The sequence below is a fragment of the Antrostomus carolinensis genome, unplaced genomic scaffold, assembly GCF_000700745.2.
Source record: "Antrostomus carolinensis isolate BGI_N321 unplaced genomic scaffold, ASM70074v2 scaffold205, whole genome shotgun sequence".
NCBI classification, from domain to species: Eukaryota; Metazoa; Chordata; class Aves; order Caprimulgiformes; family Caprimulgidae; genus Antrostomus; species Antrostomus carolinensis.
The window spans coordinates 38,371-58,891 of record NW_010314123.1 but is presented as its reverse complement, the minus strand read 5'-3'; the positions used below and the strand labels follow the sequence as shown (position 1 = coordinate 58,891).

At 46.1% G+C, this 20,521-nt stretch overlaps 1 protein-coding gene across 1 annotated transcript in view; it reads left to right on the top strand.

The window, feature by feature from the left end:
* Positions 1–19,884, top strand: part of EXD3 (exonuclease 3'-5' domain containing 3) — a gene marked incomplete at its 3' end in the record, with an annotated part of 52,844 nt that extends 32,960 nt beyond the window's left edge. The window contains exons 6-13 of the mRNA XM_010167521.1: positions 2,942–3,080; positions 3,874–4,081; positions 4,808–4,917; positions 6,031–6,241; positions 7,356–7,522; positions 10,575–10,745; positions 17,471–17,524; positions 19,753–19,884. Of these exons, the coding sequence (XP_010165823.1) occupies positions 2,942–3,080; positions 3,874–4,081; positions 4,808–4,917; positions 6,031–6,241; positions 7,356–7,522; positions 10,575–10,745; positions 17,471–17,524; positions 19,753–19,884 (1,192 nt within the window). The remainder of the gene's footprint in view (positions 1–2,941; positions 3,081–3,873; positions 4,082–4,807; positions 4,918–6,030; positions 6,242–7,355; positions 7,523–10,574; positions 10,746–17,470; positions 17,525–19,752) is intronic.
* Positions 19,885–20,521: the final 637 nt, after the last annotated feature.

Below are 20,521 nucleotides of genomic sequence, written 5' to 3'. Positions count from 1 at the left end.
AGTGTGTTGGGTTGGGTTTTTTTTAACATGGAGATGGCTGGTTTTAGTTGAGAAGCTAGGTGGGATTAGAGGAAAAAAAATCTTGATCCCTCACAAGAGGTAACTAATTACAACTCTGTGCAAGCTGATAGCTGATGTCTGTAGCATCCTACAAATGTAGCCCTTGAAGCTTGTAATACAGGGGAGTAACTTCCTATATGGAGCTGAAATTCTTGGTGTATGTGATGGAAATCTTGAACCTGCTCTGAAATGGAGTGTGTGTCCAGGAGTTGTTGTTGTTGATGACATCAGACATTACCTGTCTGTGGAGGAATGAAGCCAGCAGAAAGTCAATGATTGCTGCTCCCTGAGGAGCGAGTGGGACGTTTTCAGTCCCACCCTCTCTGTGTGAGAAGCAGAGGCAGGGTCCTTCTTGCCGTGGCTGTTGCAGGAGTCTGCACACCCGTGCTCATCTGCTACCTCTCCTGATCTGGGGCTTTCTGCTGTTACTGCAGAACGTGCAGTTGGATGCTGATGATTTGGGTGCTTCCTTTTACCTTAGGTTCTTAGTGCAGGACTTTCCTACGGGTGACATGTGTCAGAATTACAAACTCCAGCAAACAGTTTGGGTCGGTCACTGGCTGCCTGGTTAGTGCTGACCCCTCACTAGGAATAAGGAGACCATTTTAAGAAGATCAAGACTGAGACTGAGGGAGGTTACCTGTTCTAACAGGTTTATCATCAGTTTTGTTGTTTTCAACATTACAGTAAATTTCCATCTCCTGGAAGAGATGTTTCTGAAAAACCAGCAGCTTTCATAACTGAAAATCACATTTTTGCAGCCTAGATCGGACTAATTTGAATTATGTAGAAGGTGAATGAGAACACAGTGTATTATTATTTTTTAATGCTGATGATTTGGGGCTCACAGATGGCTTATGTGCTGAGCTTCATGGGTCTGATCTTTCTCCTAGTGCAGATCTACACTGGTTCATGTTCAAGCTTCATGTAACCTCAGGAAATATGACACAGACGTAATCACCCTGGAAACACTGTCTGCAAAGTCCCACTTCTCCAGACAGTACATGGCTTTCTTGGAGCACAGGAAACTCTTGTCTATCTAGGACATGCTTCTGCTTAGCTCTGCTGCATTGCTGGAGCTGCCCTTCTCCTCCTTCCTGAAGCTGCACCAGCTGCCTGCTGGGAGCCAGAAGGTTTTTGCATGAGGTTTAATCCCTCAGAACGCAAAGGGGTGGTTAACAGGAGTGTGTTAGTCACAGACTCGGTGCATCTAGGAAGATAAAAAACATTGCTACGTCTCTGCTTCAGGAAGCCTGTGTTGTGTACGGGTGGAGTGAAGACAAGCCAACGGCTCTGCCATTCATGAGGAGATGTGGCAGATGAGCAAAACCCTTTGTGCCCCAGTTTACTCACCCAGTCGTGATACCTGCTGCAGTAGCTGCTATAAAATCAGCGGAGCCATGAAACCCAAGAAAACAGTCTGTCTGCCTTATTTATTGAGCTAACAAAGCAGCAGGTTCCCAGAGAGGGTGTTCACACTGTAAAGAACAAGGTGGTACCAGCATATAAATGACATCATCTCTGCCACTGGTCACACCACATGCAGCTTCTGAACTCTGCAGGTGAGAATATTCCTGGAGACCTAAGACTTGCACACCTTCATTAAATATTTTACACAAATATTGACTTCCCCGTGCACACAAACCCAGGGAAAAAGAGTGTTTGTACAGCGAAAGCTGCTGTGCTACAAAATTAGTCACACAGTCCCCTAAACATTAAGGTTAGTAAATATTTTCTCAAATAATAAACCATTTCAAGTCTCTATGGGAAAGAGACTATCCAGAAATTTGTGACATGTCCAAAATAGCTGGCTATTTTTTATTAGTTTCTTTCCTCTGATTGCATCATCTGGCTGAGACACCATAGCAATATGCTGACCTTCCAGTTACAAGGCCATTTCGAGAGACTCTGCTGCATTTGGAGAAGAAAATGTGCTGTGTAAGATCCTGTTGGAGGAAATCAGTTAGCTCATTTCTGCAGGCATCTTCCAACATTCCCAGGATATTAATACACAGATTCGGCATTGCTTTGTCTGGTGCCCAAATGGAGGGAGTAGCGCGAGCGAGACACTTGGTCTGAGGGTTCAGCTGGCTGTTTTCCCTTCAATATAGAAGATTTTGAAACTTTATTTCTGAACTTTTCTCATTTCATCCCAGTGCAATGTAGGACAAATGTTCTTGTGGAACCTATGTGGACATTTTACAGGGAAGGGGATGGAGGAGAAGCAACTGGACAGCAAGAGGGAGGTCCGTGAAGCCTTCCTAAGCCATTGCACTATAAAAAGATGAGGCAGATTCACCCGTTCCCAGCTGGTCGTGATCTTAGAGCAGTCTGAGAGGCTCTTTCTGAGGCAGTTTATGCTGTGGGGAAGTGTGAAGCTCCTGTTTGGAAGTAGTGCTGGTCAGAGCTGACTCCTCTGTTATGTATTACACAGTGGGAGCTAGAAGGTTTCCATGTTAACCTCAAGGGCAAAAAGCAGTAAATCTAAAATGTCTTATCTCTGAATGTGGAAACAGCTGCCGAACTTTGTCATCCAAGTTGTATCAGTTCTGGGAAAGAGAGTTGAGTGTTGAGGACAGAGCTTGGGACTCCAACTTGAGCAAGTGTCTTGGTTTGAGTGCTCTCTGCAGTGGGTACAATGCATGTGCATGGTGAGGTCTCGGATCCAGTGCTGTTTCTGTGATAGGAATGGAAAGAGAGGATGAGTCAAGATGAAAGAGACTGAGATTCCAGGGAAATCGAGAGTAAGAGGAAGAGGTGAGTGGCATGGGGAAATAGATGGCCAGGGTGAAATAAGGGGCTTAAGCCTTCCTGGTGTACCTCCAGTCCAGGATTTCCTCTCGTTACATAGCTTAAAGCTGTTGCATCTGGTTCTGTGCAGGGTAGAAGAGGCTGGGAAAGCAGAGAGTTATGAAGAGAGTAAGAAGGAGGATTATTACCAGCTTCCCATTCCACGGGCAAATATTCATCTCCTGCAGACATGGGAAGAGGCACTGCAGTGCTGGGAAAAGGTGCTGCAGGTGAGTGTTACTCTGGTATTTACTTTGCAGGGTCAAGGAGCAGAAACTTCATAGCAGGCTGATACGTGGGGTTGTGTGTGGGCCACTGCCATCAAATGTCTCCCTCCCCCAGTCAAGGACAGCTGATTCCTGAGGCTTGTCTCATTGGGGAACGTGTTGGGAATTGCTGTGCAAGGAAGGTCCCCACAGGGGTAACCCAGGTGTGCTGTGAGAGTTACTTGTCTCTCTAGTATTTTCACAGAATCCCAGAATGGTAGGGGTTGGGAGGGACCTCTGAAGATCATCTAGTCCAACCCCGCTGCTAGAGCAGGATCACCTAGAGTAGATCACACAGGAAACACATCCAGGTGGATTTTGAATGTCTCCAGAGATGGAGACTCCACAGCCTCTCTGGGCAGCCTGTCCCAGGGCTCTGGCACCCTCACAGTCAAGAAGTTTTTCCTCATGTTTAGGTTGAACCTCCTGTGTTCCAGTTTGTGACCACTACCCCTTGTCCTGTCAGCAGATGCCACTGAGAAGAGTCTGGCCTCATCCTCCTGACACCCACCCTTTAGATATTTATTAAGCGTTAATAAGATCCCCCCTCTTCTTCCTCATGCTAAACAGACCCAGATCTCTCAACCTTTCCTCATATGGTAGAAGCTCCAGTTCCCTCATCATCTTAGTGAATCATCATTTTCCACAGGAGCAAAGAGGTGGAAAGGAAATACTTGTGTTCTGGACAGGGACTGTCCAGGCTACTTTCAAGCGTAGACAGTCTCTGAAGTGAAGAAGGCTTTTGTCTGTGTTGCAGCCTGGGCAGGTTGTTGGCATTGACATGGAGTGGAGGCCTTCGTTCGGCATGGTTGGGAAGCCCCGTGTCTCCCTCCTTCAACTCGCTCTGAAGGATGAGGTGTTCCTGCTTGACTTGCCACAGCTCCTTGAACAAGCTGAGACTGAGAAGGAGAAGCTTCCCCATTTCATCCAGATGCTCTATTCAGATGCAGCCATCACTAAACTAGGTAAATTGTGTCTCTTCTCCCCACCTCGGGTCTTTACACAGCTTATTGTGTGTCGTTCCTTGGTCCTCTTGGGGTTGTCAATCCACTTATCATGGGACCAGCTTTTGTAGCCCTGGGTATTCAAATACTGCCATGCCAGGTAGCAGGGTGACCAGTGTAACTGGGGATGACAGAAGTGTCTCCCCATTTCAGACCAGACACAAGATTTCTGATTTAGCCTCCACCCTTGGACTTGGGATTGTCTTAGTTCCATACCAAACCCCAAGTGGCACCCAGCCTTGAGCGCTCTCAGGAAATGTGTCATGCAGAGCTTTCTGGATTTGCTGGCCCAGTCCCAAAGTCACTGTTCTGGACAACAGAACTCTCTGGTTTACCATACCTGGTTTCAGATTGTGTCTGGAGGCTTTTGGCAGGATTTGTTAAACCTGAAGTTGAAGGGCAAATTCAGAATTGCCTTTCACTGACCTGGCAGATCATAAATACGTTTGAGCTTAAACTCAGCATTTTTCATCCATCTCTTCTCTCCCAATCTTAATCTGCAAGAGTATCTCTTAGGAAGAGGAGAGACAGGAATCTGCCTTGTTCCTTATCTGAACAGTCTTTCCACCAACATTTATACATACACTGTCAGCATCTTGACTCTGAACTAGAAAAAGCTGCACTGCATTAGCCATGATTTGAGTTTTCCTACCTGTGTGATTTAGGCTTTTTGGGTTTTTTTTCCAGGTTATGGGATGTCTGGAGACATTAACAGCCTTGCAGCCACATGGTCGGCTTTGAAAGACGTGGATAAGCAAGCGCAAGGTGTGGTGGATCTACTCAAAGTAGACAAACAAGTAAGGATGAGCACATGAAGATATGGAAAATGGTATCTCCTGCGTGTGCTCGTGGATAACTGCCATGAATTCACAGCTCTGTCTGTTTGTATCCTGTATTGGCAGGAAATGGCTAAATGAGCGAATAGACGTTTTCCATTTGTGGTTTCGAGGGTAACGTGATTCTGTAAAGGAAGCATTTCATTTTTGTCAACTAAAAAGTTACGACTTGATATACTAATAATGTTTTTTATTGCCTTTATAGAAGCTATGAAAAAGCAATTGAAATGGCGACATAGCTTCATTCAGCTAGGATGGTATTTCTGAGCACAAGCCATACTTGAATTCAGTAAGAGTAAATTCTTGTAGAAACTCTGATATTCCAAGATCACGCAGTATTGAAGCAGATATTATGGAGTTAATGGTCTGTAGGGAACTTGTAATGTTTCAGGAGGGCTGCTGGTGGATTCAGCAGAGGAATTTCTGCTCAGCTGAAGTACAGCTGTCTCGGGCTGCAGAAATGTTAAGGACAACTGTTTTCATGAGTCAAATTTGCAGAGTGTGTTGAAAGCTGTAGGTTGGGCTGAACCCAGATCTTTGGGACTGATAGCTTAACCTGGGAAGTGCTGTGGGGTCTGAAGTACCTGCCAACAGCTACTGCCTCACCTTAATCTGAGAAATGCCAACTGCAGCGGGGCTGTTGCCCACCGTATTACAGGAATTCCTCTTCTCACTGGGACTGGGAGGAGAAAGGTGCTGAACTACCACCGCTGTTTTCTTTTACCGAGTTGGTATCCAACAGCCTCATGGCTGAGCACCCTGCAAACCTCTGCAAAGTCAGTCACAGCCCCCCCTGCTCTGCTGCCATGCTGTACAACGAGGCACGTTTTTTTTCCCTTCCCTGGCTATGAAACAGATATTTTTTTTTTCCAACAAGTGTGTTTGTTAAACAAATAACCAGATGCCATATATATCTAATGCCATCCCAGCCCTTGTCTGAGACAAGAGGATTCAATATGCCAGGCAAGAGATAAAAATGATAGTGTTGCTGTGTGGCCCCACCCGCTGCAATAGGAGGTGTCATAGAAGTTGGTTTATAACCATGTGTTTTCTATCTTTTTTTCTTTCCATCAGCTGCAGAAGAGTTCCACTGACTGGAAGAAGGGTGGCCGGAAGGTCGATGTACTGTCTCCGGAGCAGAGCTGTGAGGACAGAGGGTTCAAGCAGCCGGAGAAAGGACTCAGCCTCTTGGTGCAACATGTGCTGGGGAAGCCTCTCGATAAAACAGAGCAGCTGTCAAACTGGGAGAAACGGCCTCTCCGGGAGGAGCAGATCCTCTATGCAGGTCTGGTCACTGACTCGGTGACAAGGTGCTGCAGATGGTCCATCACAGGCTGTGTTTGTCTGTTGTCTGTCGCCAGGAAAATTGTTAAGTAGCAAATGAAGAAAATGACTTTGCAGATTAGTTCCTGTTCAGAGAAGCCAGCACATGTTCTGTTTCTCCTTTTGCGGACATGGCTTTAATGGTTGAAGTTTAAACTGTCCAGTGATTCATGATTTCCCTTATGAAAGAATTCCTGTGCTTTGCAGATTTTTTCTGATGAAACATCACCTCAGTGGAAGCTCCTCTTAGTAACTGAAAGGAAGAAAGTCCACTTCTGCCTCATTTCACATCTTTTCTGGGAAACAAGTGCTGTGTTCATTTGTCATGGTGAAGGGCTTGTTAGAGCAGGGTTAAAAATGGGTAGACGTGGTCTCAGAGGCTGCGGCACAGAATTGGTTCCGTGGAGGGACCAGTGGAGTTTATTGCTGATTACCCCAGAGTCAGAAGTCTGGGTCTAACGCTTTTCCTAGGGCATCAAAGGACAGTCTACTGAAGTGAACCAGCCCTTTGTTAAATTCAGCTATCCTTGAAGCTGACACAGTTCCCACAAAAGTTAATCACTGGGACTTGTAAAACTGGCTGGGAGACTTAGACAGTTCCCGTTGCAAGGAAGAGAAGCCGCATGGCAGCGCGTGTGGGCAGGTGATTGCAAACAACTCAGTTATTACTTTTTTAAGATATTACATCTAATGGGGAAGTTACCTTCCCAGAGCTGAGATGCGGTAATAAACCGTGGGCAAGCTGCTGCTCAGTAACAATGGGGTGTAAAATGGGTTGGCTGGAGCTATCTCACATGGTGGTTTGAACAGCCTCACTTCAATTTGCATTGCGTTAGAGTCAGGGACAGCAGATGCTTTTGAGCTACTCTGCCGTGACTCTCTGTGACTGTGCATTCGGTTATGGTGCTCACAGAATCTGTGAGAGGGCAGGGTATGATGTTAGCAAGCTGGAGCTTCACAGGTTGGTTGAGTTCAGTGGCATTTCCAAAGCTGAGGACTCTTCCTTGCATCAGGAAAGCTTCTGTTTTATTTTTGAATGAAACCAGCTGAGGTTTATATTCCATTTTATTTTTCAGCTTCAGATGCGTACTGTTTGCTGGAGATCTACGAGAAACTCTGTAAGGATCCAGCAAGGTTTGGTCTGAGTTCAGACCTGACTGAGAGTCTGGTGGGAAAACCAAGCACAAAACCCAGGGCAAAGAAGCAGCTGAATAAACAAGAAGTACCATCACCTTCTGGACAGGTTTGTAAACATCTTCAAAGAGCTACATGTTGCTCAAGACCCCTGCAAATCATACATTGCCGTGTCTCTCAGTCACTCTATTAGCTATGCATGGCATGCCTGTTTGTAGTCTGTTCTCAGGACTATTGCAGAAACATCTTCCTGCTCCTCCCCTGTACTGGTGAGATGTGCTTTCTCCTTTGCATGCCTTGCTTCAGCTTCCCCTGCAATTTTAGGTTCATTCATCTTCACAAAGTGTTGGTGCAGATTGGTGTGGCAGAATCCAGCTAACCTCACTGGTAGAAATGCTCCTTCCATGTTTCCTCAGTGGTGTGGGTTTGGATTCTGTGGCTTGGGTGTTGCATCAATGAGGTTTCAAAACTGTGATTTCCTTACTTTTGCTTTTAACTGAGCATCCACACTTTGGTTTCACATTGGGAATGTCTCCTTTATTGTGTCTGGAGTAAACTCTGCAAAGTTAAAAACAAAGAATGGATCAAAAAAGTCTTTTTATCCATGGCTTGTCCCTGTCTCCCTGCCCACCACCACATACTCTGGGACTGGCCTCCCCCTTCAATGTATGTTGTGACAGAGCCTTAAAAATCCGCTGGCCATAACTTGGAGCTGTGTGATTCTGCTTGAAAGTTTTGGAACATGACTGGTCCGTCTCTTTCAGTAATAAATTTTACTTTTATAATGTAACCATCCGGTTGTTTCTCACAGAACCCCAGACTGATTTGGGTTGGAAGGGACCTTAAAGCTCATCCAGTTCCAACCCCCCTGCCAGCAGCAGGGACACCTTCCACTAGACCAGGTTGCTCAAAGCCTCATCCAACCTGGCCTTCAACACTTCCAGGGAGGAGCAGCCACAGCTTCTCTGGGCCAGTGTCTCCCCACCCTCACACCAAAGAATTTCTTCCTCACATCTCATCTCCATCTCCCCTCTGACACTTTCAAGCCATCACCCCTTGTTCTGTTACTCTCTGCCCTTGGCCAAAATCCCTCCTCAGGCTTCCTGGAGCCCCTTCAGGTACTGGAAGGCCACTAGAAGGTCTCCCTGGAACCTTCTCTTCTCCAGGCTGAACAGCCCCAACTCTCTCAGCCTGTCCTCACAGCAGAGCTGCTCCAGCCCTCGCATCATCCTCGTGGCCGCCTCTGCACTGGCTCCAGTAGCTCCCTGTCCTTGTGCTGTTGGTGGCCCCAGCACTGGAGGCAGCACCGCAGGGGGGGGCAGAGCAGAGGGGCAGAATCCCCTCCCTCGACCTGCTGCCCACGCTGCTCTGGGTGCAGCCCAGGACACGGTTATTGGCCTCTGTGCTGCCAGCGCACGTTGCCGGCTCATGTTGAGCTTCTTCTCCGCCAGCACCTATGATATGATTATGCACCTATGAAAGCATTAGCAGAAAAACTGTTTTGTTTATTAACTGAGGAGACTTACTACGGCTGTGTATCCCTTTGAGTAGTCCCAAATGTGTATTTTGCTCCATGGTTGGTCTGAGATGCTATTGATTATAGTCACCTTTTCAGGATCCTCCTTATCGAGTGTGTGTAAATGTACAATATCCCATTAGTCTTAGTCAGGCAGTAAAACACAAAGCTGCTCAGTATTTTCCTGAGCACTCTGGGTTCATGGGAATATTGTATGTTACAACAGACCTGACTGGCTGCTGCAGAGATGGGAAAAGTAAGTACTTCAGGCTTGAATTACCTTGTGAACTCACAGGTCATCTTTGTGTTCTATACAGTCGGATTCATTAACCAGGAGGTAGTTAGTAAAACCTGGACTGGGACTTAAAAAAGCAGAGTTCTCCTGACTCTGTCTCCTGCATGGCTCCTGGCTCTCTTCCCCAGCGTTTCTTGGTCCACTATCTGAAGTGGGCCTAATGACACTATTCTCCTGTAGAAGCTTTTTGCTCTCTGCTGGCATGAAACGTGAGAAAAAAGCTACATATGACATTGCTGGCCATTGAATAAACACTAGCGAAGAGCCAGCTGCTGCTCCTTCACATCTGCTCGAACAGAAACAGCAGCACAGGGTTAGTGTCTTCCAACTCCCTCAGCATCGAAGGCTCAGCTTGATCCGTTAGCACAGCACTCTGATGTCTCAGCTGCACCCACCAAGATCCTTGCAGGAGCCAGTGACAGTCCAGTCTACCCAGTGCTGCAGAGCTTGGATTGCATGTACCAGCTTCTGGGAGGTGTAGCATCACACAGATGGAGCTCTCAGATCTGAGTTAGTTCACAGGGTCACCCCAAGGAGATCTGCATGGTGGGACACAGCATTTCCAGGCCTGAATCAACTCCTGCAGAGCTAATCTTCAATGCTGCAGTACCTCTGTGGGTCCAGAGACAGACCTGCATAGGTGGTGGCTGTGGCCTTCAGTCATCCCAGCTGATTCAAGTTCCTGGAGGCAAAGTTGAACATTGGAGGTTCCTTAATAACTTCCCTTTTCCATGAGTTTAGCTATTGTACTTCTGGGAGCCTCCCAACGACAAAGGCTCCAACTGCAGGAACTCCCCCAGCAGCAGGTGTTTGAAATCAAACAAACAGAATTCAGGCACTGCCTATTTTTGAACGTCCAAAGAGAACAAAGCTGATGTGGTTGCTTTGTCTACCTGTTTCTCCCTCTGCCTGTCAGATCCCCTTCCTAAATCGTAACTTGGGCACATGTATATTAATTATAGTCTAATTTGACAGGGTAATAGCAATCTTGAAGATATGTTTCTGTGACTTCATGAAAATCAATGTCCATGTAGAGCACAAAAGGCCAGGTTGGTGTTTCTTCAGGGAAAGCCTGCAGATCCCCAGTTGGGTGGCCAGCTGGCCAGTGGGTGAATGGCTGATTCAGAATCAGCCCCATCATGTGCTGTCTCCTGCCCAAGTAGTGGGTGGGTGATGCAGAAAGACATGAAGGAAGAACTAAAGATGTTACAGAAGATGAGGGAAATTGTAATCCAGGTGGTAGGGGTTGGTTGGATTTGTCATGGCAGGTGAACGCAGGGAGGCAAAACACAAATGCCCTGGAAATCAGCCTTCTGTTCCACTGCTTATGGATCTCTTGTCTTTTTGTAGCAATGCCAGGGATCTGCCAAGGAGACCTCACGTCCCCCAGCTCCCATCTCCCCAAAGGAGTTCAGTGTGGTCTGTGATAACATGCTGCAAGGCCTTGGGCGCTATCTTCGCTGCCTTGGTGTAGATGTCCGGATGCTGGAGAATGAAGATGACCATAGGAAAGCTGCTGAGGTTAGTCGTGTGTGTGTGTGTGTGTGTGTGTGTGTGTGTGTGTGTCTGGGTGTGTTTTTTGTAGCTCCCATCTGTGCTCCTTGGAGAAGGCCTGCTGAGTAACTGCGCTGGTTAGTCCCTCGTGCCAAGCAGGCAGCAGGTTGGCAGCACACGCTTCTCCTCCCGTGCCCATGCTGCAATCCAGTTCTCTGGTTCAGCCCAAGGAGCTGTGCCACGTGCCATTAGCTGTTCCCTACAGTAGTGCGTGAGCTTTGTTCTCCATTTCCGGGAGGTTGGAGGTGAGCAGAGTCCTGTGATCTCAAACCTTATTTGTGTCTCTCTGTTTGTGTCATTGACAACTGGGATGTTTCAAGGTATTAGAAGATCACAGAGTGTAAAGATGTGACCTGCAGTCTCCAGTGTCTTTAATGGGAGGTGGTGGTAGATTTGAAACAAGATAAAAATCAGAGAAAGGAACCCCAGATTCATGTTGGTTTCTAGTGGACTCCAGTTTGGGCTTACAGGGAAGGAATTTTCCTGCCTTGTGCCTGGCTCAATCGAGCAGAACCATAATCAAAAGATGGATGTTCAATATGAAAGGGAAGATTTCCATAATAAATTGTCCTTGCTGTCCTTACTACCACCTCATGAGATGACTCAAAGGTGATCAGCCACAACTTGCAGTGAAATGTTTGGGTAAGGAAGAGTCTCTGACATGCACAGGGACAATGAACATGGATCTGGACTGCCATAACAACTTTGACCCTCTGCCTCTTGGAGAAGAGACACATGCTTCTTCATTTCAGACATATTTCTGCTATGCCAGAAATGGAGATATCCAGCCCACACAGTGTGTTGCTATCAAATGTGCACTGATCACCCGGCCTGGTGCACAGGATGTTTCCTCTTCAGATGTCTGCTTGGCCTGAATCCTGGGCAGGCTCTAACTTCTGCAGAAATAATTAATATCTCGTCTCTGCCAAACTTGCACAAGTCGTTTAAACAAACTAGTTCTCACTGCCTCCCCCCCAGAGCTCCGTCTCCACTTCTCATCCTGATACCTTATCGTGCTATGGACAGGATGTTTTACATTGCTCTCTCTATGGTGACTGGACAAACATCCTTTCACTATCAAAAGCCCTTGGAGTGTTACTGTATTGCAGAGCCTTTGATCTGTGCTTGGATAATCAAAGATAAAAATAGACTCCTCCCACCCTGCTTTATATCTGGCTAGTTTTGATTTAACCAGAGTTGAATGTTGACCACCCTACACCCGAAAACTTGTAAACGCTATTGGAAAGGCCAGGAGAAAGGTTTGGATCCTGATCACTTAATATAAGATAGACAGTTTGGGTGTTGACCACACACAGTCTCAAACTAGTGCCACCAGGAACACGTGAGTGTTTGTTCTTCATGAAAGTCACTTCACTAAAATGATTTATCAGTCACATTACACATCTGCATGTGCCAAGAACTCCTCCATCACCTGGCGTTTGGTCCCTATTGTTCTCATTCCTGTTGCTTGTTAAAGTGACTTCAGGTATTGGTAGAAGACAGATGGGTCTTGTCCCTCACCCTCTACTGAGATCAAACTTAAAAGCCTGAGAGCTCTGCAGGTTGAGCTTGGGCAGCTATGGATTTTTTATTTATTTATTTATTTATTATTTTAGTCTAATGTGTGTGGCAGTAATTGGTTTGAAAAAACCCATTCCCAGGCTAAACTTGAAGTCTGGGTCCTGTGTTCTGCTTCGTGTTGTGCTGCTGTTATTGGCTGAATGTCTTACCTTGGCCAACAGTTGTCATGGCCAGTTTATCGTGCCACATCTGCAATCTCAGATCCGTTGGCCCATGAGAGCAGGACTTCTGACACCACGAGCCAGTGTATTCCCCTGTTTGCTCATATTTAGCTGCTGTGAATGACACCAGTTTGCATTCTGTGTTTTTAATTTGGTGCCATTTAATTAGGACTTGACTGGAGAAGTGATTGATTAAAAGTTAAAAGTCATAAATGTAGACACAGAAAATCTTTTAAAATGGAAAAATAGTAGAAATTTGTACTGAAAATGTCTTTGGTTAAATTTATCCTCATGTTGAAGTTTTTTTTTCTCACAGTCCATCCTTAAAAAAAAAAACATTTTAGCCTCTGTTCATGAGCACCAACCTCCCTGGGAATAGCAGCTTTGTGTCCAAGTGCCATTTTCCGTATCTTCTCATTCAGTGGGGTGGCAGTAACGTTTTTACCGTGTTCCATTTATATCCCAGCTGCTGTAACACAGTGCTCACAAGTGTTTGGCAAAGCAGGTGTGCAGCTGGCGACGAAATTTGGACCAGATGTGCTGGATGAGCTCCTTTACCTGACTCAAGCAGCCTGTGTGTTGAGAGCTGGAGGGATTCACCACGTGCTTTCCCTGAAACATGGCCTTGCCTGGCAGCTCTGCTCCCATCCTGCACCCTGGGTAGGAGGCCCTTTTGCAGGGGTTTGGGTAGTGGCCCAGCCTGGCCCAAGCTTGACTCCCTGATCTGTGGTGGAACAGGGAGGTCTCTCTTGGGAAGGGCTGTATGCATCCAACCCTTCCTCACCAGGGGCTTCTGACCCCATCCCAAGGTGAAGAATGACTCCATCTGGTAAAGAATGTGGAGATGTGATCTCTGATCCTTCTGTGTGTGCAGGTGCCGTTATTGGGATAACTCACCCTTTGCACTTATTCTTACAAGCAACGTGTTATTTCCAGTTAAGACATTTTTCTTTACTTAAATCACGTCCTGTGCCTGTTGTGTTTCTAGCCACTCCTCCCAGCTTGTCTTCTGCAAACTTCTCTTTGCAGAGAATCGTAAACCTATCTTTTCGGCCTTCTGGATGGGTAGTTGGAAAGAGGTGGGAAAGTTTCAGTGGGTGTTCCTCTTTTCTCTGCAATTTCACAGAATCAGATAGAGCAGTGGAACGTTCCTCATACTAACCTTAAAGGATCACCCACCAGCCTGAAGTGACTACGGTAGATCTTGCAATGTTGTACTTCAGGAGTGGAGCAGAAGCTTATAAGAAAATTTTGGTAGTCTCTTAGGTCACGAATTCCTAAGAAGAGACTTGGTGGGATCTCAGAACCTCTTCAGTTGAGTTGTGAGTTGGTTTGTTTTATTTTTTTAATGGACTGTGCTCTTGGTCTTCAAAATCATCCTCAGCTCTAAGAAGAACTTGCACACTAAGGTAATCCTGGTATCTTTTGAAGTGTGATAATAACCAGAAGGCTGGTAGAACTGGGTTCCTGCATCTCCCATGGTGTAGAAGGTTCCTTTGCAAGGTTACACCGACTCCCCCAAAACTCCAGGTGAACCGGCAAGTCGGAGAGGAGGGCCAGGCTTGGATGGACCTCAGGAGCCAGTTAGAGCAATGTGTACCTGGATCTAAATTGCCCTGGACTGGTTTGGAGCCATGGGACACAAAGAGGACTTCTAATACTGCAGTGAACAGAGCTTCATGTAACGGGTGAATCTAATCTCTGATCTCATCTCAGCTTTGAATGTGTTTTTCCATATTTTTGATGTAAATGACATTCTCCAGGTTTGCTAGTCTTTTTACCTCTCTGCTGGTCTGTGGAGTAAATTCACAGAGGACAGATGAAGAACTGTTCTGTCTTTAAGATCCAGACTTTGCTTTTGATCTTTGGTCAGCAGGAGGAGAATAGCCTTCACTGCAGACCTTGATACAAATGGGTCTGCATTAAGAAAGGGAATTGGGTCAATGGTTTTGGTGTGGTACTTAAGGCCACATTAGGAAGTCATGCAATAGCTTTGTACAGTTTATGGTTTTTGGGAATGCTGAGGAGAAGTCTAGGGATGAAATAGCAGCAGCACAGCGAGTGCACTGCAGGACTGGCCTCAGTGCATTCATAGCTGTGAAGCTCTTGGTTTAATGTCTATTTTTTAAAAGCCTGAGATAACAGGTAGGAGGCTTCAGGATTGGATTGAGGTTTGTGATCCACTTCTCTAGTAGATCTTTGTCTGGGTGCTTTTCCAGCACACATCCTGGAGCAGATGCTTTCTGTCTGCTGCCGTTTTGTCTGAACTGGGACTAAGCTCAGGGTCACTGCTTCAGCTCTGCCACTGCAAGGGGGGGTCACAGCTTTTCCTGGTCTGCTGCCTTGCAAAGGGAGCACTGCAGTTGGCCTCTTGAAGGACATGTGGGCATTGCCCAACATGTGTCATGCCTGGGCTTGGCAGATTTTCAATTGTAAATCTACAGCCTTGTAATGCTGTTTCTTGAAACCTTTGTTGGCCTTAAATCAGGATCCTTTAGGTTGTCATGACTCATTGTGCCGCTGGTGCTGGCTTCGAAACATAGGGTCTCTCTCTGCCCTCTCTCATCAGTCGTTGCCCTTCCAGGTCTCTCTTGTAGTAATTCATTTGAGTTCATTCATCTCTGCAAGATGAAAGTTGGCTGAACAGACAGGCACATTAAGGGCTAAATGATAATACCAAGTTATTAGGGAGTGCTTTCTACCCAGAAGGTCTAAGGCTTTTCCAGAGGAAGTTGATATTATCTTTGTAACAGATTGTGAAACTGAGGCCAATGCCCTCTCTGCAGCACAAGTCCCTGACACCCACCCCAACATGCTGCTCTGGTCATTCTTTTCCTTTTATTTGCATCTCTGAGCACACATCTCCTGGACAGTCCCAGTGCTGCCTTCCGTTATTTCTTTCAAAGGAAAGGAATTGTGCAGGAATTGTGCCCCTTTCTCCAGCACGTATCCTCCGTGGAATCAGTCAGATGTGTGCTATCACACGGCTTTTCTGGCTCTGCTTGCTTCTCTCAGTCGTTGTTCCAGAGGCGGAAAAACATGCTGGAAGAGTTATTGCTTTTCTCCTTTTTATTTGATGTTCTTTGCCTGTCTCTACAGAGCCATTTAGATAAGGGGATTTATCAAGCTTGAACTAATTAACCCTGGATGCAGGAAGTCAGAATGGAGTGTTCCAGCTGTGAAATCCTCAGACTTACCCTGAAGCACACATGGGTCTGAAGGAATTTCACATCTCTTTTTTTTCCCTTGTCGGCAAATCACTGCAGTGAACTTTTGCTGTTGCCTTACTGGACTTCTCTTGCTAATGTGCCGTGAGGGTGGTTTGTTGGCGGGGCTGTTCCATAACCCAAACTGCCTGTAGCAGGATTTGCATGCAGCACGGGGTGTCTCTGCTGCCACTTCAAGGTTCCCATTCTTGGGGATTTTTTTCCTTTATTAGAAAAGAGAGTTGATTTTGAAAGAAATACGGTAATTTTTGCCTGTAGGAAGATGCTTTAGAAGTTGTTGCCAATCGCTTTCTCACTGCAGAACTGGCAGCCAAAGAGCAACTTCACAAAAGAGGGAGTGAAGCAGCTACCTGAAAGGTCAAGATACGGGAAAAAAATGGTTGCTTAGTTGACTGCATAGGGGGTTTGTGCCTTCAGAGCCTTCTCCCCCATGTTTCATGTTGCCATAGGTCCCGTGGGTCTTAAGAGAATAGCTAGCCAAGACAGAGTTTAAAAATCTTGGTTTATTTTTTGGTGTTCCCTGGCTGTGTTTGGTGGTGTCAGACTGTCTGGGAAGTGCGGCAGGACCCTGATCCTAAATGTGTCCTCCTGCCAGGGTTAAAGAATGATCCAGAGAGAGCTTCTGAAACTCTGATCCAGAAGAGAGACCTTCATGACACACATCTGGAAACAGTGAAGAGTATGAGGGCTTCCAACAGAATCCAAGCCAGAGAAGAGAAATAACCCCATGCCTACCTCGAAGTGCCACTCTCTTGTCAGCCCCAGCAGAGCTGAAGTGCAGGTTCATGTGGGAATCCTTCTATCACTACGGCCGTGAAACAATTTCCCTCCTACAGAGGGGGTGAAGGGGTGGGAGGGAGGGATGTCAGTTAATCATAAGAAGATCAGTCTCACTTTTATCCTTGTGAAGAACTGTGGTTCCAGATTTAGGATCTCCTTTCGACACCAAACCATTTGAAAGTGTCTCTTACTCTGTTGCCAAGGTCAGAAGTGCAGGTAATGAGTCCCTGATAAGGTCCACACAGACCTTTCCCTTGAAGGGAAAGACCTCTGATAAAAGCACAGGATAAGTCAGGAGGTGATGAACTCTGATGGAGATGTTCTTTGCAGCCTGGAAAGGGTGTGTGATTTCTGTATGTCTGCTCTTGAGCTGCTGGGAGAATAACACCATCTTCTCTTTAAGGAGTGGAGTGAGCATCATTCTGTTAACGTCCATGAAGTCTGCAGACACATTTAATGGTACATTTTTTTTGCCAGAATTACCTGCTTAGGTTATTTTTTCCTTTCTCCCCTGTGCATTGCTGTGCGAGCAGAACTGCTTGCTTCTTTGTGAACGAGACTGGGGAAAGAGAAACAGCCTGGGTTAAGGAGAAATAAAAGAAGATTGAAAGGTTTTTGATAGGATTATTTAAAGGTGGATCAGTTCCCTGGGCCATCTGCAGCGCAGATGCACAAGTAGCTTGTTCCAGGACATGTGAGGCAAGGAGGCTGTTGGCAGGGAGGGGACATGTAGGGAGCGAGCGATACCTTGAGCTGCTATTGCTGTCAAGAGTGTATTGTTGAACCAGTCCCAGATACTCTTGGCCTAGTGCATGTTGACACTGGAGAGAAAGACTCGGTATCGCCAGTTCATGTTCTTTCTGCTTTGACTGAAAGGAAACCTTGAGTCCAGTGTAACTTTCAATGTTCATTATGATTTTTACTGGGTTTTTTTTTTTAACAGATTGCCCGGCAGGAAGGAAGAGTCATTTTAACCTCTGGACTCCCATATCAGACTGTAAGTGTTCAGAGCTTCTGGCTTTTTTCTGGCACTGTATCGTTGCATGGTCTGGGGTGTGCAGTGTAGAGAGGAGGAGAAGTCAGATGTGAATGCAACAGCTGCCTTGGCTTTTTCATGTTTTCTGCACTAAAAACTACATTCAAGGTCTTGAGAGGTTTGCTGTTCCAAATGACCAAAGCTCGAGGTGAAAATTTTTTTTATGCTCAGTTCTGCATCAGTTGGGAGAGTGATTGCTCTCCACTGGGGGCAGGGGTGGAAATCAGGCCAAGCAATCCAGAACAAAGTGTTTCTGTTTGGCCTCACTGGCAGGTGAAAGGCAGCTCAATTCCCATGCTTTTTATCACAGAGATTCTTGTTTACTGACTGGCTCCACACCGACATAGTTTCAACATTTTAAGACGTTTCTTCAGGCTTGGAAGGAAGGGAAGTCACCATGCATGGGTCCCGGTGGAAGATGTAGAGCTTTTGTGTTCCTATAGATACACAAAAAAAACAAAGCAAAAGCCAACCTTACCCTCAGCACCAGATGTTCAGAGCCCTTCCTGAGCCACACTTCAAAACGGAGTGTCAGTGGGAATCTACTGAACCTGTCAAGTCAGTGGTTGCAGCGTTACGATGCCTGCTGCAGGTCCTTTGCACTTTGTTACTGCCCAGAAATTTGTTTGGAAGAGTTGAAACTCTGGAATATTGTGTCCAGTTCTGGGCCCCACAGTTCAGGAAGGACAGGGAACTGCTGGAGAGAGTCCAGCACAGAGCCACCAAGATGATGAAGGGAGTGGAGCATCTCCCTGCTGCGGAAAAGCTGAGGGAGCTGGGGCTCTTTAGCTTGGAGAAGAGGAGACTGAGGGGAGACCTCATTAATGTTTATAAATATGTAAAGGGTGAATGTCATGAAGATGGAGCCAGGCTCTTCTCAGTGATGCCCAATGGTAGGACAAGGGGCAATGGGTGTGAGCTGGAACACAGGAGGTTCCGCTTAAACTTGAGAAGAAACTTCTTTCCAGTGAGGGTGCCAGAGCCCTGGGACAGGCTGCCCAGGGAGGGTGTGGAGTCTCCTTCTCTGGAGACATTCAAGCCCCGCCTGGACGCCTTCCTGTGTGATCTCATTGAGGTTCCTGCTCCGGCAGGGGGGTTGGACTGGATGATCTTTCGAGGTCCCTTCCAATCCCCAACATTCTGTGATTCTGTGAAACTACTCTGGATAACATACACATGAGCTGGAGTGCAGGACTTCTTTGTCTCAAAGTATTGATAGAGAAGCTCCTAACTATTTGAGTAGCTAGTTGGAGTATTTGCAGAATGTAGGTTGTGAATTTCCTACGTAATAGCTAAGCATTGAAGAAAACTCCCCCCACATGATGAGACAGTGTGAGGCAAGTGCAGCCGTGCCACGCTACAGGGTCCTTACCCAGACTGTGGTTCCTTGAGCCTACAGTTGATGTCATAGGTAATTCAGCATCCAGCATAATCTTATTTGGCAAAGCTTTAACTTCAAAGTAGGAATTGTAAAAGGGAAATAAGTGCTGCCCAGTGTACGATACTGTCCTGGGAAATGTCTGGTTCCCTTTGTTCCTTTGCCTTTGTATGTGGTACATGAGGACAGGATGGCTCCGTGAGGCTCCTTTACTTGCATGCAGCTGATCCCACCTCACTGTGAGTACTCATCATGTTCACAAAGATCTGCCTGGAACTTCCCAGTGCTTGTTCCCAGATACAAACTTCTCTGGTAAATGCGGAACAAACATTGAGGGATTGTCCATATCAACCACTTCAAGTTCATTGTCCATCAGTGAACTCCAGGTGAAATGATGTATAAACTAGAAGGGCTGAAGTGGTAAAACTGTCATCAGACATCAGCTCCATCCTTGTGCTTTTGCATCTGGCCAGGTTCCATGTGAAAGCTGTGATTACATGCAGTTTCCTCTTGCTACCCCTGTCAGCACCACACCACCAAATTACAAGTTGAAGGGGACCTGGACAATCATGTTTCACATGTGTATAAAATGCTGAAGTGCTTCAGCAGTCTCAGAGCTTTTGCAGCAGCAGCAAAGTGTTAAATGACCAATTGTGCTTGTTAGATCAAAATTTAGACTGTAAACACATTCTTACTTCAAATATTATTTGTAATTAAAACCAGACCAAGTGTATTAGGAAAAATAACAAAGATCACAATGCACGGAGTGCCTCATTTCTTGTCTTTTTGGTTTACGACTTGTCTTCTGAAGCTGCAGTCCCAGGTAGCAGAAGGAAGGTGTTTCTCTGTGAACTGCTCAGAAAAGGCAAAAGAACAAGCCCTGCAGGTCCTGAAGCACTTCAATGTTCAAGTATCGCTGGCGGATATCTTCAGCCGCTGCCAGGTAGGACAAGGCTTGTTTGAGTTAAAGTTCTCGCTCGCTCGCCGGTTCGTGCACAGCAGGCGCTGCTGCAGCTTTTTGGGTCTTGCACTTGGTTCCCGAGATTTCTGCTTGAACTTTGGCAACATCCTGCAAAGCTGTGAGGAGCTCTGAGTGTGCTAACGTCCGTCAGGAGTGTTGATGACTAAGTCAGAAGAGCAGAGGCAGCTTTGCTGGAGACTCGGCTGTTTTTCTGATTTTTGGTACTTGGCATTGATTATCACAGTTATAGTCTCTTTGTTGCTGTGTTCTCTGTCTAGGACACATGCTGTTTTAATTATAAACCATATTTAATTATGGCTCTGTGATTCTGATAACACTTAATTACTTTAATAGGAGGAAATTATTTTTTTTAGGACTTTTTTTTTTTTCTTTTCAGAAGCTATTCGGTTAATTCATGTCCATGCTAGTTGATGACTCCAGATTGTGTTTGGCACTGGATATCTGTGGATTGTTGTTGAGAAGAAATTTTAATTGTGTTAGCTCAAATCTCCATCTCTTCCAATTTCACTCTTGTATTTGTTACAGTAACACGCTGAAACTTATCCCTTCCAAACCTGTAATATAAACTAACTCACGACTTCAACATCTCTCATCTTAT